The sequence below is a fragment of the Dendrobates tinctorius genome, unplaced genomic scaffold (genome assembly GCF_039654945.1).
Source record: "Dendrobates tinctorius isolate UK_male_01 unplaced genomic scaffold, ASM3965494v1 ptg000028l, whole genome shotgun sequence".
NCBI classification, from domain to species: Eukaryota; Metazoa; Chordata; class Amphibia; order Anura; family Dendrobatidae; genus Dendrobates; species Dendrobates tinctorius.
The window spans coordinates 102,529,703-102,540,982 of NW_027361696.1; the positions used below are offsets into that span (position 1 = coordinate 102,529,703).

At 45.8% G+C, this 11,280-nt stretch overlaps 1 protein-coding gene across 1 annotated transcript; it reads left to right on the forward strand.

The window, feature by feature from the left end:
* Positions 1 to 1,179: 1,179 nt before the first annotated feature.
* Positions 1,180 to 9,570, forward strand: PPIF (peptidylprolyl isomerase F). The gene is made up of 4 exons (XM_073571241.1): positions 1,180 to 1,402; positions 3,845 to 3,875; positions 7,742 to 7,830; positions 9,373 to 9,570. Exons 1-4 carry the CDS (start codon positions 1,220 to 1,222, stop codon positions 9,553 to 9,555), a joined length of 486 nt encoding a protein of 161 aa, XP_073427342.1. The 5' UTR covers positions 1,180 to 1,219; the 3' UTR covers positions 9,556 to 9,570.
* Positions 9,571 to 11,280: the final 1,710 nt, after the last annotated feature.

Below are 11,280 nucleotides of genomic sequence, written 5' to 3' on the forward strand. Positions count from 1 at the left end.
TATTAGGGCACATGTTGGGGCCGCCGGACATGTGATAGCAACTACAGGACACACTATAAATAAGGGGGCTGCTGTTAGGGCAGATGTTGGGGCCGCCGGATATGTGACAGTAACTACAGGACACACTATAAATAAGGGGGCTGCTGTTAGGGCAGATGTTGGGGCCGCCGGACATGTGATACAGTAACTACAGGACACACTATAAATAAGGGGGCTGCTGTTAGGGCACATGTTGGGGCCGCCGGACATGTGATAGTAACTACAGGACACACTATAAATAAGGGGGCTGCTATTAGGGCACATGTTGGGGCCGCCGGACATGTGATAGTAACTACAGGACACACTATAAATAAGGGGGCTGCTGTTAGGGCACATGTGTGGGGCCGCCGGACATGTGATACAGTTACTACAGGACACACTATAAATAAGGGGGCTGCTGTTAGGGCACATGTTGGGGCTGCCGGATATGTGACAGTAACTACAGGACACACTATAAATAAGGGGCTGCTATTAGGGCACATGTTGGGGCCGCCGGATATGTGATAGTAACTACAGGACACACTATAAATAAGGGGGCTGCTATTAGGGCACATGTTGGGGCCGCCGGATATGTGACAGTAACTACAGGACACACTATAAATAAGGGGCTGCTATTAGGGCACATGTTGGGGCCGCCGGATATGTGACAGTAACTACAGGACACACTATAAATAAGGGGGCTGCTATTAGGGCACATGTTGGGGCCGCCGGACATGTGATACAGTAACTACAGGACACACTATAAATAAGGGGGCTGCTGTTAGGGCACATGTTGGGGCCGCCGGACATGTGATACAGTAACTACAGGACACACTATAAATAAGGGGGCTGCTGTTAGGGCACATGTTGGGGCCGCCGGACATGTGATACAGTAACTACAGGACACACTATAAATAAGGGGCTGCTATTAGGGCACATGGACATGTAACAGTAACTACAGGACACAATATAAATAAGGGGGCTGCTATTAGGGCACATGTTGGGGCCGCCGGACATGTGATAGTAACTACAGGACGTGTTCGCACTCTCGCACATTGTGTTCTGTCACGTTTCTTGCTCGACAGAATTCCTGTCAGATAAGTGTCTTGTCCCCTGCAGAGCCAGGGTTGGGCGCTGGTGTCGCTGTGCGGAGAGTATATATCTCTAGCCCGACTTTCTTACAGATCATATTGCCTGCACCATGCTGTCGTGTTCTAGCCGCGGCCTGTTGAGGATCTGCCGGTCTGCATCCGGGTCACTCCCGGCCATAAGGCCATGCAGCAGCAGTTCTGGTGATGACTACCGGAGCTCCCGTAAAGAGAACCCGCTGGTGTACATGGATATAGTCGCAGACAACCAGCCACTTGGACGCATTATTTTAGAGGTAGGGGGTCTCTCTTGTCACTTTGTGAGCCGGGGTCGTGCAGCACTTGTTATCAGGCTGCACCATATTGGGGATCATATGTGTCGCCATCTAGTGTTCCCAGTTGGCATGACCTGAATGAATGGAGAAGTGATTCTAGTATAATCTGGCGCCCCCTATAGGAATTCTGGATGCGAGTGACCTGTTGTCCTTGGACTGGTTGGAGGACACGATTCTCTGGTTTTACTACTGCTCCTGTATCTGTTCTCCTGTGCCCCTTGTGACTTTAGCCATGCAAGTTCTGACTCCTGTCCTTAACCCTTCATGGGATCCTGCTGGGCAGCAGGTGCCTGTAATGCTGGTTAGGGGGCTGCTATTGCTTCCCTATAGATCTATGGGCACTCCTTGTCATCATGCAGGGCACTTATATAGGAAATCCTAGTCACAGTCCCGGTTGAGGGACTATAGCCATATTGTCCAGCTCTAGGAGCCATAGTCTGCATCTACAGAGTGGTTGCAGCGGTCAGAATCGCTTGGATGTTCCTGATTAGTATAGATAGGCCTAATGGCTGCAGTGTGCACTTATTGCCCGCTTTCCTGTATGCTTTCTATGACTTCTAGACACTGGTAATGGCAGGGGATATTCTGTAGAAATAACTTGTGCCACGTGCAGGTGACATGTATTATGGCTATGGTCAGTCCTGCTTTGCTGAAGCAAAGTCCATGGTATTTGCTCGGTGTGATGGGACGTAGATGACAGTAGCCCCCGAGTACATGTAAGGTGACCTTCTAACCAGTGCAGTCACATACACGGCTGACCGCCAAGTGAAAAGTGTGTAGCTGGCAGATTTCTAATGTTTGCTGATGGGAGCAGCGCCATTGCTGCCATTACGTGTGACCGGTGAGATGGTGCGGCCGCTGTATACTCCCCCCATCTAATACAGTATATAAAGCATAGCCGTCAGTAGAGGGGAGGGGGGGTCACCAGTAAATATCATTGCCGCTCCAGGGAAGCTGGTAAGGCATAGTTCCTCATATTTGTCACTTCCATGTTATTGTCTTGTTTTATTAGTGTCCGTATTCATATAGCTGCAATGTCATAATGTTCATAGTTTCATTAGTCTGTTAAGTTGCCATCATTCTGAAACTATGTGACCTATCCCAATAAATGAGCTGACTACGGAGGTGACGTGTATAGGACTAGCCTGATGTAGACGTATCGGCTGACTAAGCACCTCGGTCACCTGCTGGATTTCACAGAAAACATTTTAAATGACTAAAATCTGCTCTGGTCCAGAAAGTTTGATTTATTTTATTTTTTTACCACTGCTTTAAAACCCCTCAATGCCACTGAGCTGTGCCCTCCATCCTTATTATACCTGTCACTAGGAAAGCTGGGTCTGAACCAACGTGGACCCCATTTTTGCTTTCATATGAGTTGCTACAGGACTAGCAGGTAATCTGTCTTATCTGTCTTGTGTTGCCGCACAGACCTGTGACTATATCTGTACGTGGCGCTCAGGTCTTGGTAAAGCTGAGAGGGATTCCAACATGGAAGCAATGTTTGCCAGCTAATATTACCTAATAGAATTACAAGCTAAAGCAATAATTGTAGACTTCTGGCGGAGTTGTGCAGAGTCTGTGGCAGGTGCTTAACACGCTGGCTTCTCAAGCTGCCGAGTAAGATTTGGTTACATAATTTACATTCAGGTTTCTAGATAAGAATCTGCCTGACTTAGTCATCAATTTCTTAACATTGGCTTATAATGAGTGTGCGAGGTAAATGCCAATTTTCTCCTACAGATCCATAGTGCCCAAAAACGTGCCGATGTTACTTCTCAACTGCTTCAAGATTACGGAGACCTGAAGTGACCTAAAGCAGAACATGTCCTCAGCAGGGTCACTTTGAAACGCTGTACATTGTTAAATTATGGATATGCTTTAAGGTGGGATGTGCCTGGAAGACACTGTGCACATTGCCAAAATCGGCGTTTCCCATTTTGGCAATCTCCTGTCCTTAAAATAAGTGATAACTTGCTAACGACTGTGGGTAATCTGGAGCAGAGACTTGGTTTATGTTTTACAGTACTGTCATCTGACAGCTGTAAATGCAAATGCTCCCCTTAATATGTCTTCATCATGGACCTTGATTCCATGGCCCACAGTGAATATGTATGCAGAGGCAGGTCTACGCTGCTGTCGCTTGTCCACGTCCATCTCTAGACATAAACGCTCAGTCTTCTACTTGCAGAAAGTTGTTGGACGGGAAGTCATGTTGTGGCACGCAGCTTTACTGCTGTCAGCTCTTAGACCGGAACAAAAAATAGCCACATGCACTGTTTGTAGCTGATAATCGGCAGTGCACGTCGCTGCACCACTATCTACAGGCACACTGTGTGTAGTTTCTACATGAACGGCATATTCTTCCATAAGTGACTTGTTTTTTGTTGCTTTTTCTTGCAGTTGAAAGCAGATGTGGTGCCAAAAACTGCTGGTAAGTTTGATTTGCGGGAAAAGGACACTCCTGTCATGCAGAAAAGTGGGGACTGCCTAGAAATACAATGTTTCAAATCAGATTTTTTTTTTTTTTTTTTTTGTGTGTGACTCCAGCCTTAGCCATTAAAAGGTATCAACCACTGAGGACTCTCAATTCTAAATATTTTTCTGTCATCTTACAGACACTCTTCATTTAAATGGTTAACTCTTCAAGAGCAGAGGGGGGAGGGAGGTATGCTAACTGGCTGTATATAAATTGGTAGGACTGGCAAGAGGTGGCTGGTATCTCAGCAGTTGGAGACCCTATCACCTGGTTGATGCTGCCCTAACCACAGGCAGTTGCACGATTGCAGCCAGGATATTTCTTTTCTTTTTTTTTTTTTTTTTTCCTCCAAAGCTGAGGTGCTTCGTGCATCCAGGTATAATTTTCTCACACATAGATGAATTTATTGAAGTGTAGTTTGTAAAATGGGGTCACTTATTGGGGTTTCTGCTATTCTGGAACCTCAGGGACTCTACCAATGTGACATGGCACCTTCAAACCAGTCCAGCAAAAACTCAAATATATATATTTCTGAGCTTTGCACTGTGCCTCAAAAGTAATTTTCGACCACAAATGGGGTATCGTTGTACTCAGGAGAAAATGAACAACAAATTTCTGGGTCTATTTTCTCCTGCTATCGTTGTGAAAATTAGGGAAAAAAAAGGGGGACTAAAACATTTTTTGTGGGAAAAATATTTTGCCCTTCTGCAGATCAATGTTGTAAAATTCTGTGAAGCACCTGTAGGTTCAAGCTGCTTGCCACATGCCTAAATAAGTTCCTCGAGGAGTGTAGTTTCCAAAATGGGGTCACTTTTGGGGGGGTTTCCAGATCAGGGGCTCTCCAAACGCGACATGGTGTCCTCTCGATTCCAGCCAACTTTGTGTTCAAAAAGTCAAACTGCTCCTACCCTTCCAAGCATTGCCGTGACACCCGCAGAACATGCCATCAAAATCCGTGTCGCACAATGTCACTCTGTTCTTTCTGAGCCCTGCCATGCGTCCAAACATAAATTTTTCGCCACTTAATGGTTATTGCCTTACTCAGGAGAAATTGCACAACAAATTGTATAGTTCATTTTCTCCTGTTGCCCTTGTGAATATAAAAAATTTAGGTCTAAAAGCAAAATTTTTAAATGACAAAAGCCTCTTCCAAACAAACAGGTGTGTACAGGTATGAACTAAGTAGCCACCTCCCATATCTAACCATCAAATAAAGTTGCACTCTGTAGTGCTATAGCATGTAATGTTATTCATCTATAATAATAAATGCCCTAAGCAGCTTCCGGTTGTAACAACTTCCGTCCAGTTGTAACCGGTGATGTCCCCACACACCTCTTTCCATGTTAACCCTCAACACACACACTCCTCTCACCTTTCACCATCTCCACTCACTCTTTCACTCCACATACAACCCTTTCTCTCACTCCGTCTCTCATACTCACGCCGTCATTGCCGCTGATCCACGATCCCCGACATCTTCTTCCGCTGGCGCCATCCTGGATCCAGACGTCCTCCACGCCGGCGACATGTTCTTGCGGCGATGCCATTTTGGATTGGCGAAATCCCGCGATACTCAAGATGGCGTCACCGCAAGAACATGTCGCCGGCGTGGCGAGGGCGACGTCGGGATCCAAAATGGCGTCGGCGAAAACTCGCGAGATTTCGCCGACGCCATTTTGAATCCCGACATCGTCCGCGTCGGCGACATGTTCTTCCGGCGACGCCATCTTGAGTATCGCGGGATTTCACAATACTCAAGATGGCGTCGCCGCAAGAACATGTCGCCGGCGTGGACAACGTCTGGATCCAGGATGGCGCCGGCGGAAGAAGATGTCGGGGATCGTGGAGCAGCGGCGATGACAGCGTGAGTATGAGAGACGGAGTGAGAGAAGGGGTCGTATGTGGAGTGAAAGAGTGAGAGGAGTGTGTGTGTTGAGGGTTAACATGGCAAGAGGTGTGATGCTATCGCATCCTCCCGATGCGATAGCATCGGGCCATAATCTAGTATATCATATTTTCATGCTATAGCGCTGCAGAGTGCAACTTTAACCTCTTCATGACCTGTGATGTATAGGTACGTCATAGGTTGTGTCCTCGCCATAAATGTGGGCTGCAGCGCTGAGCTTGCACCTTTTCTGGCCCATGTTAACTGATTTTCATGAGCTGACATGTGCGCCTAACAGCCGCAGGTTGAATCGCAATCCACCTGCAGCTGTTAACATGTTAAATGCCGCTGTCAGGAGACCCCTGTGTTTGTCATTGCTGGATTGCTGTGGCCGGCACTCAAAGCAGATGTGCATTTTAGCTACACATAGTAGGGCTTCCGCTCTGCTACCTGTAGAACAGGCAATAATACCAGCAACTAGTCTCTCATTATTACTATTAAAGCCAGTGGAAAATATTAAAAAAAAAAAAAAGTATAAGGCTGTGTGCCCACGTAGCGATTTTTAAGCGTTTCCATGGCGTTTTTAACGCGCGATTCTGCCACGAAAACGCTTACAAATGGATGGAACACTTATTTTAATAGAAAACACACATGTTGTGCCAATGGTGCGTTTTTTTACCGCTGCGGAATCGCTTAGCAGTAAAAAAAAAAAAACGCAGCATGTTCATTAATTTTGCGGAATCGCCCGCGATTCAGCATTCCATCAATTATATGAGCGAAAACACATGTCAAAAGGCGCATGCGATTTCCCTGGCAATGGCATGCGTTTCTGCTCAGGAAAAAATCACTTGAAAATCGCTATGTGAGCACATAGCCTAAAAGTTCAAAGTGCCCCAAGTGAAACAAGAAGAAAAAAAAAAAAAAAAAAATTAAAAATCCAAAATTGTTTTTATTTTTATTTTTTTTTTTGTTGCAACACTGCAGAACATCATATGTATACCAAAAATGGCATGAATAAAAACATCAGCTCAACGCGCAAAAAATAAGCCCTCACCAAGCCCCAAATAAATAGAGACGCTGCGGGGCTTGAGCAAATGGCTTTTTTTTTTTTTTTTTTTTTTTTTTTTTTTTTATGCCACTTAAATAGAACAGAACCTAATACATATTTGGTGTCTGTGAACTTGTAATGACCTAGAGAAGCATAATGGCAGGTCAGTTTTAGCACTTGATGAACATGGTTAAGGAAAAAAAGCTATTGTGGAATTGCACTTTCACCGCACTTTGAAATTTTTTCCCCATTTTTCAGTACACAATATAGTGAAACCTATAGTGTAGTTCAAAAGTACAACTTGTCACACAAAAAAAACAAACCCTCACATAGCCATATTAAAAATAAAAAGTTATGGTTCTGGGAAGAATGGGAGTAAAAAAAAAAAAGCTAAAACCCCCAAGATCGTGAAGGGGTTAATGTTAAATGTTTGTTTTTTTTTGTTTTTTTTTTTCCTTCCACACTCCATTAATTCCTGTGAAGCACCTGAAGGGTTAATACACTTAAGTGTGGTTTTTCGAATGGTATAAATCTTGCTGTCAAATAGGCCCCTCATTCACTTCAAATGTGATGTCCTTCAAAAAAAACATCCTGGTTTGGCTTCTATCGCTTGTGTCCCAGTTTGCAATACCCAGTAAATATTTCTTGCTGCAATTTAGAATGGCCAAGCCTGTAATGCATGGCTATATTGGGCCGGTCAAGGCCAGTGCTGCTCTTACTTGGGCACTACTCTCTACAATGCCCTTATGTTCTACTGGAGAATATGAACAGGGTTTTTGTGAGGCAACCTGCAGTCAGGACAAAACAAATGAAACGTGACATTCCACTGATGCTAATGAATGTGATGAAGTTAAATTAAATTTAGGATCTTGCCTTTTTAATTCCTAGAAAATTTTCGGTCCCTGTGCACTGGAGAGGTGGGCTTTGGATATAAAGGATCCACTTTTCACAGAGTAATCCCCAACTTTATGTGCCAGGTAAGTAATCTGTCTTTTCTTTAATCTTCCCAGGTTAATTATGAAGCAAACCAATGTTTTACTAAAAATAGAAAAATAAAATTTGTGATGCTCCTTTTTTTTTTTTTTTGTCAAATGTTGAAATTTATGGGGGCTGGAGAAAGAAACTTAATACAGATTTGTTTTTAGTCTCTACATTCAGACTTATTTATTATCGGTGATGAGTAGAGATTACAACACTAACCACGTGCCGCTTTTAGATATACCGTATATTCCCAAGTATAAATAAGCTGACCTGAGTATAAGCCGAGGCACCTAATTTTGTCATGGAAAACTGGGTAAGCTTATTGGCTCGAGTATAAGCTGGGTATGCATTGTCCCCTTATCCCGGTCCTGGTATGTGTAGCTCTCCCTGTTGTATGCATGGCTTACCTCCGTCCCATCATTGTATGCATGACTCGCCCCCGTCCTACTCAGCCTCGTTGCGCCGTCCCTGCATCTGATTCCTGGCGCCAGCAGCTCTTCCTCCTGTGCTCAGCGGTCATGTGGTACTGCTCTTTAAGGTAACGAATATGCGCTCCACGTCTATGGGAGTGGAGACACATGCGTATTCATTACCTTAATGAGCAGTACCACGTGACCACTCAGCACGGGGGAAGAGCTGCCAGGACGGAGATGCAGCGACTGAGGGTGAGTATGATGTCCTCTTGAAGCCGGCGGCTGCAGCGGTCACTGTGCCACAGCCGCCGGCTCTTACCGCCGCTCCTCCTCCCTGCAGGCTTTGTGGACAATGACTCATGTATAAGCTGAGGGGGGGGGGGGTGTTTTCAGCACAAAAAAAGTGCTGAAAATCTTGGCTTATACATGAGTATATACGGTAACTAAATATAGATGAACTGGCTATAATTCATCGCAGGGAATAAGATTCATCTATTTGTTATACGATAACATTCATAGAAAAATTATAAAGTTTATCTGGTCTCATGTTGATCACCTATCCTTGGATGCTATTGATCTGATATTGATGATCTAGCCTAAGACCAGGCATTGCCACCGATTAGTCACTTTCAGCTACTCTGGAAATGAAAGCAGAACTCTGCTCGGGGAAGTGGCTGCTGCTGAGACCTGTAACTCCGCTTTAGTTTAGGCCTGTCAAGGCACTAAAAAAAAAAAAAAAAAAATTGTTACTGCCCTTGAAAAAAATGGCAAACATTTCTTTGTTGTATGGGAAAGATGGTTTCTACAACAATGTGCATTTATCATGTGTCGGTTACAAATATTCTAGTAAAGCGCATGTTTCATGACATCCATGAGCATCCTGAATCTGAGCCTAGCCGTGCGACCGCAGTCATGTAAATGTTACTATGAAACACTGGCATTTCTATAGAGACCTGACTAGTCTGGGGTGGCCCCTGACTGACAAGATTCACCCCATTTACATACATGAATCTAATGACCGATTACCCTATAAATAGGTTCCTGTACTGACAGATTAATCAAGCTTATCCCCTCTTTTTATTAAAGTTTAACATTTTTTTTTTTTTTTTTTTTTCTTTTTTACAGGGAGGAGATTTTACTAATCATAATGGCACGGGTGGCAAATCAATCTATGGAAGTCGTTTCCCCGATGAGAACTTTAATTTGAAACACACTGGACCAGGTAAGTGGCCATCTATTTGGTTTCAAGTGAGGCCGGCTGTTCGTAAAATTGGGCCATTTACTTCTGCAAACTGCAGATATGATTGACTCCATTTGCTTGTCTGCATTGTGGACCAGTGCAGGAGCTACCTGCTGGTACACGCACTAGTCTGATCCGAAAAATGTTGCAGGGACGTACATACTACTATCCTGTGCTACATTTAGATATTAGGGTATGTTTCCATGGTCAGTAAACGCTGCGAATTGGGTGCTGCATCCAATCTGCAGCATCCAGATGTTACAGCATAGTGGAGGGGATTTTATGAAATCCCATCTTCACTATGCGTGCAGGAACGCCTCCGGCGTCCCTGCATTACCGGACATGCGGCACGTCTTTCTAGACTGCAGCATGTCTATTTATCTTGCGGAGACGCTAAAGGGGGCTTTACACATGGCGATATCGCTAAAGCGTCACCGATTTTGTGACGCAGCAGCGATATTGCTAGCGATATCGCTACATGTGATACTTAGCCAGCGGGGAGCCGGTCGGAGGTATCGCTGATTGCGCGAGATCGGCCTGGTCCATTTCTCGTCGTCTTCCTGCTGGCGCTGACGAGTGAGCCATGGACGCAAGCGGAAGACATCACCCTCGCCGCGTCTGAAAGGTAAGTGCGACCGCTGCTGCATACACTAGTGAAATCTGCCTGTTTGGCAGCTCTCTAGCGACCATTTAGCGATGCACTAGCGATCCTGACCGGGTCATATCGTGGTCGGGATCGCTGGTGCATCGCTAAATGTAAAGGGGCCTTTAGTCTCTGCAAGATAAATATCACCATCCTATGTATAGGATGCGGTGATTCTGCATGGTTCAATGAACACATGCGGAATCACCGGACATACAAAAGGGGGCAGCGCTTTGGACGGAGATGTGTCCAAGCGCTGCCAATAATGACCCTGGAAACATACCCTTACTCATTGGGTACATCAGAATATGAAGCTGCAGTGTTTATCCACTACTTAATTGTGAACCTTGTGACATCCCATGGGATGTGCATTTTTTGTTGCTAATTGTTACTTACTCTGTCGCCTCATTGGGGGACACAGGACCTTGGGTGTTATGCTTTCTGTCCACTAGGAGGCGACACTATGCTTAATCTGAAAAAGATTTGGCTCTGGCTCCTCCACAGTATACACCCCTGGGCGGCATCCGCCTTACCTCAGTTTTTGCTTAGTGTCGCAAGGAGGCACACCTAAGAAGATTCTTCTTGACACAAATGAAGAAAAGAGGGTCTCTCTGAGACTCCCGGCATGGCTCCCTCCTTGGTCCTCTTTTTAGTGGTACCCGGTTGAGGTAGAGATGGCTCTTCCCCATGTCGCTCCCTCCCCAGCCCTTCGGGTGCATGGTTCGAGGTCGAGAACCCCCCTCCTTCCCCAGGCCCTGGGCCTTTTGGGTTGAGGCTGAGGTGAGGAAGAATTCCTCCTGATGGCGGTGAAGCGCCCTCCCTAACCCCCTCTAGGGATGTTGGGTTGAGACGACACAGGTAGGAGCTGCGTTCGCAGCGCTAACTTTATTGTAGCCCCAGCACTGCTGTGGTCTGCTATGGGGCCGGGGGCTGTCATATTTGGGCCACAGGATGCAGGGATTCCGGTCCCTGCGGCAGCGTCAGCCCTCTAAAGGGGTCAAAAAGACCCTTCACAGGGCTGCGCTGCGTATATAGGGGCGTCCGGGCGATATGGCACACATCCGGGGGGGTTTTGGTTCGTTTTCTGCCCCCCTCCGGACTACCGTGCCGCTCTGGAGCCCTTCCCGGGCAGGATTTTGTACTTTAGACC

Bases quoted from the DNA above. Each gene is read 5' to 3' on its own strand.
- PPIF (XM_073571241.1), top strand. From the start codon at position 1,220: ATGCTGTCGTGTTCTAGCCGCGGCCTGTTGAGGATCTGCCGGTCTGCA. The intron at 1,403-3,844 runs GTAGGGGGTCTC...TTTTTCTTGCAG, and splicing joins TTGGACGCATTATTTTAGAG to TTGAAAGCAGATGTGGTGCC. The intron at 3,876-7,741 runs GTAAGTTTGATT...TTTAATTCCTAG, and splicing joins TGTGGTGCCAAAAACTGCTG to AAAATTTTCGGTCCCTGTGC.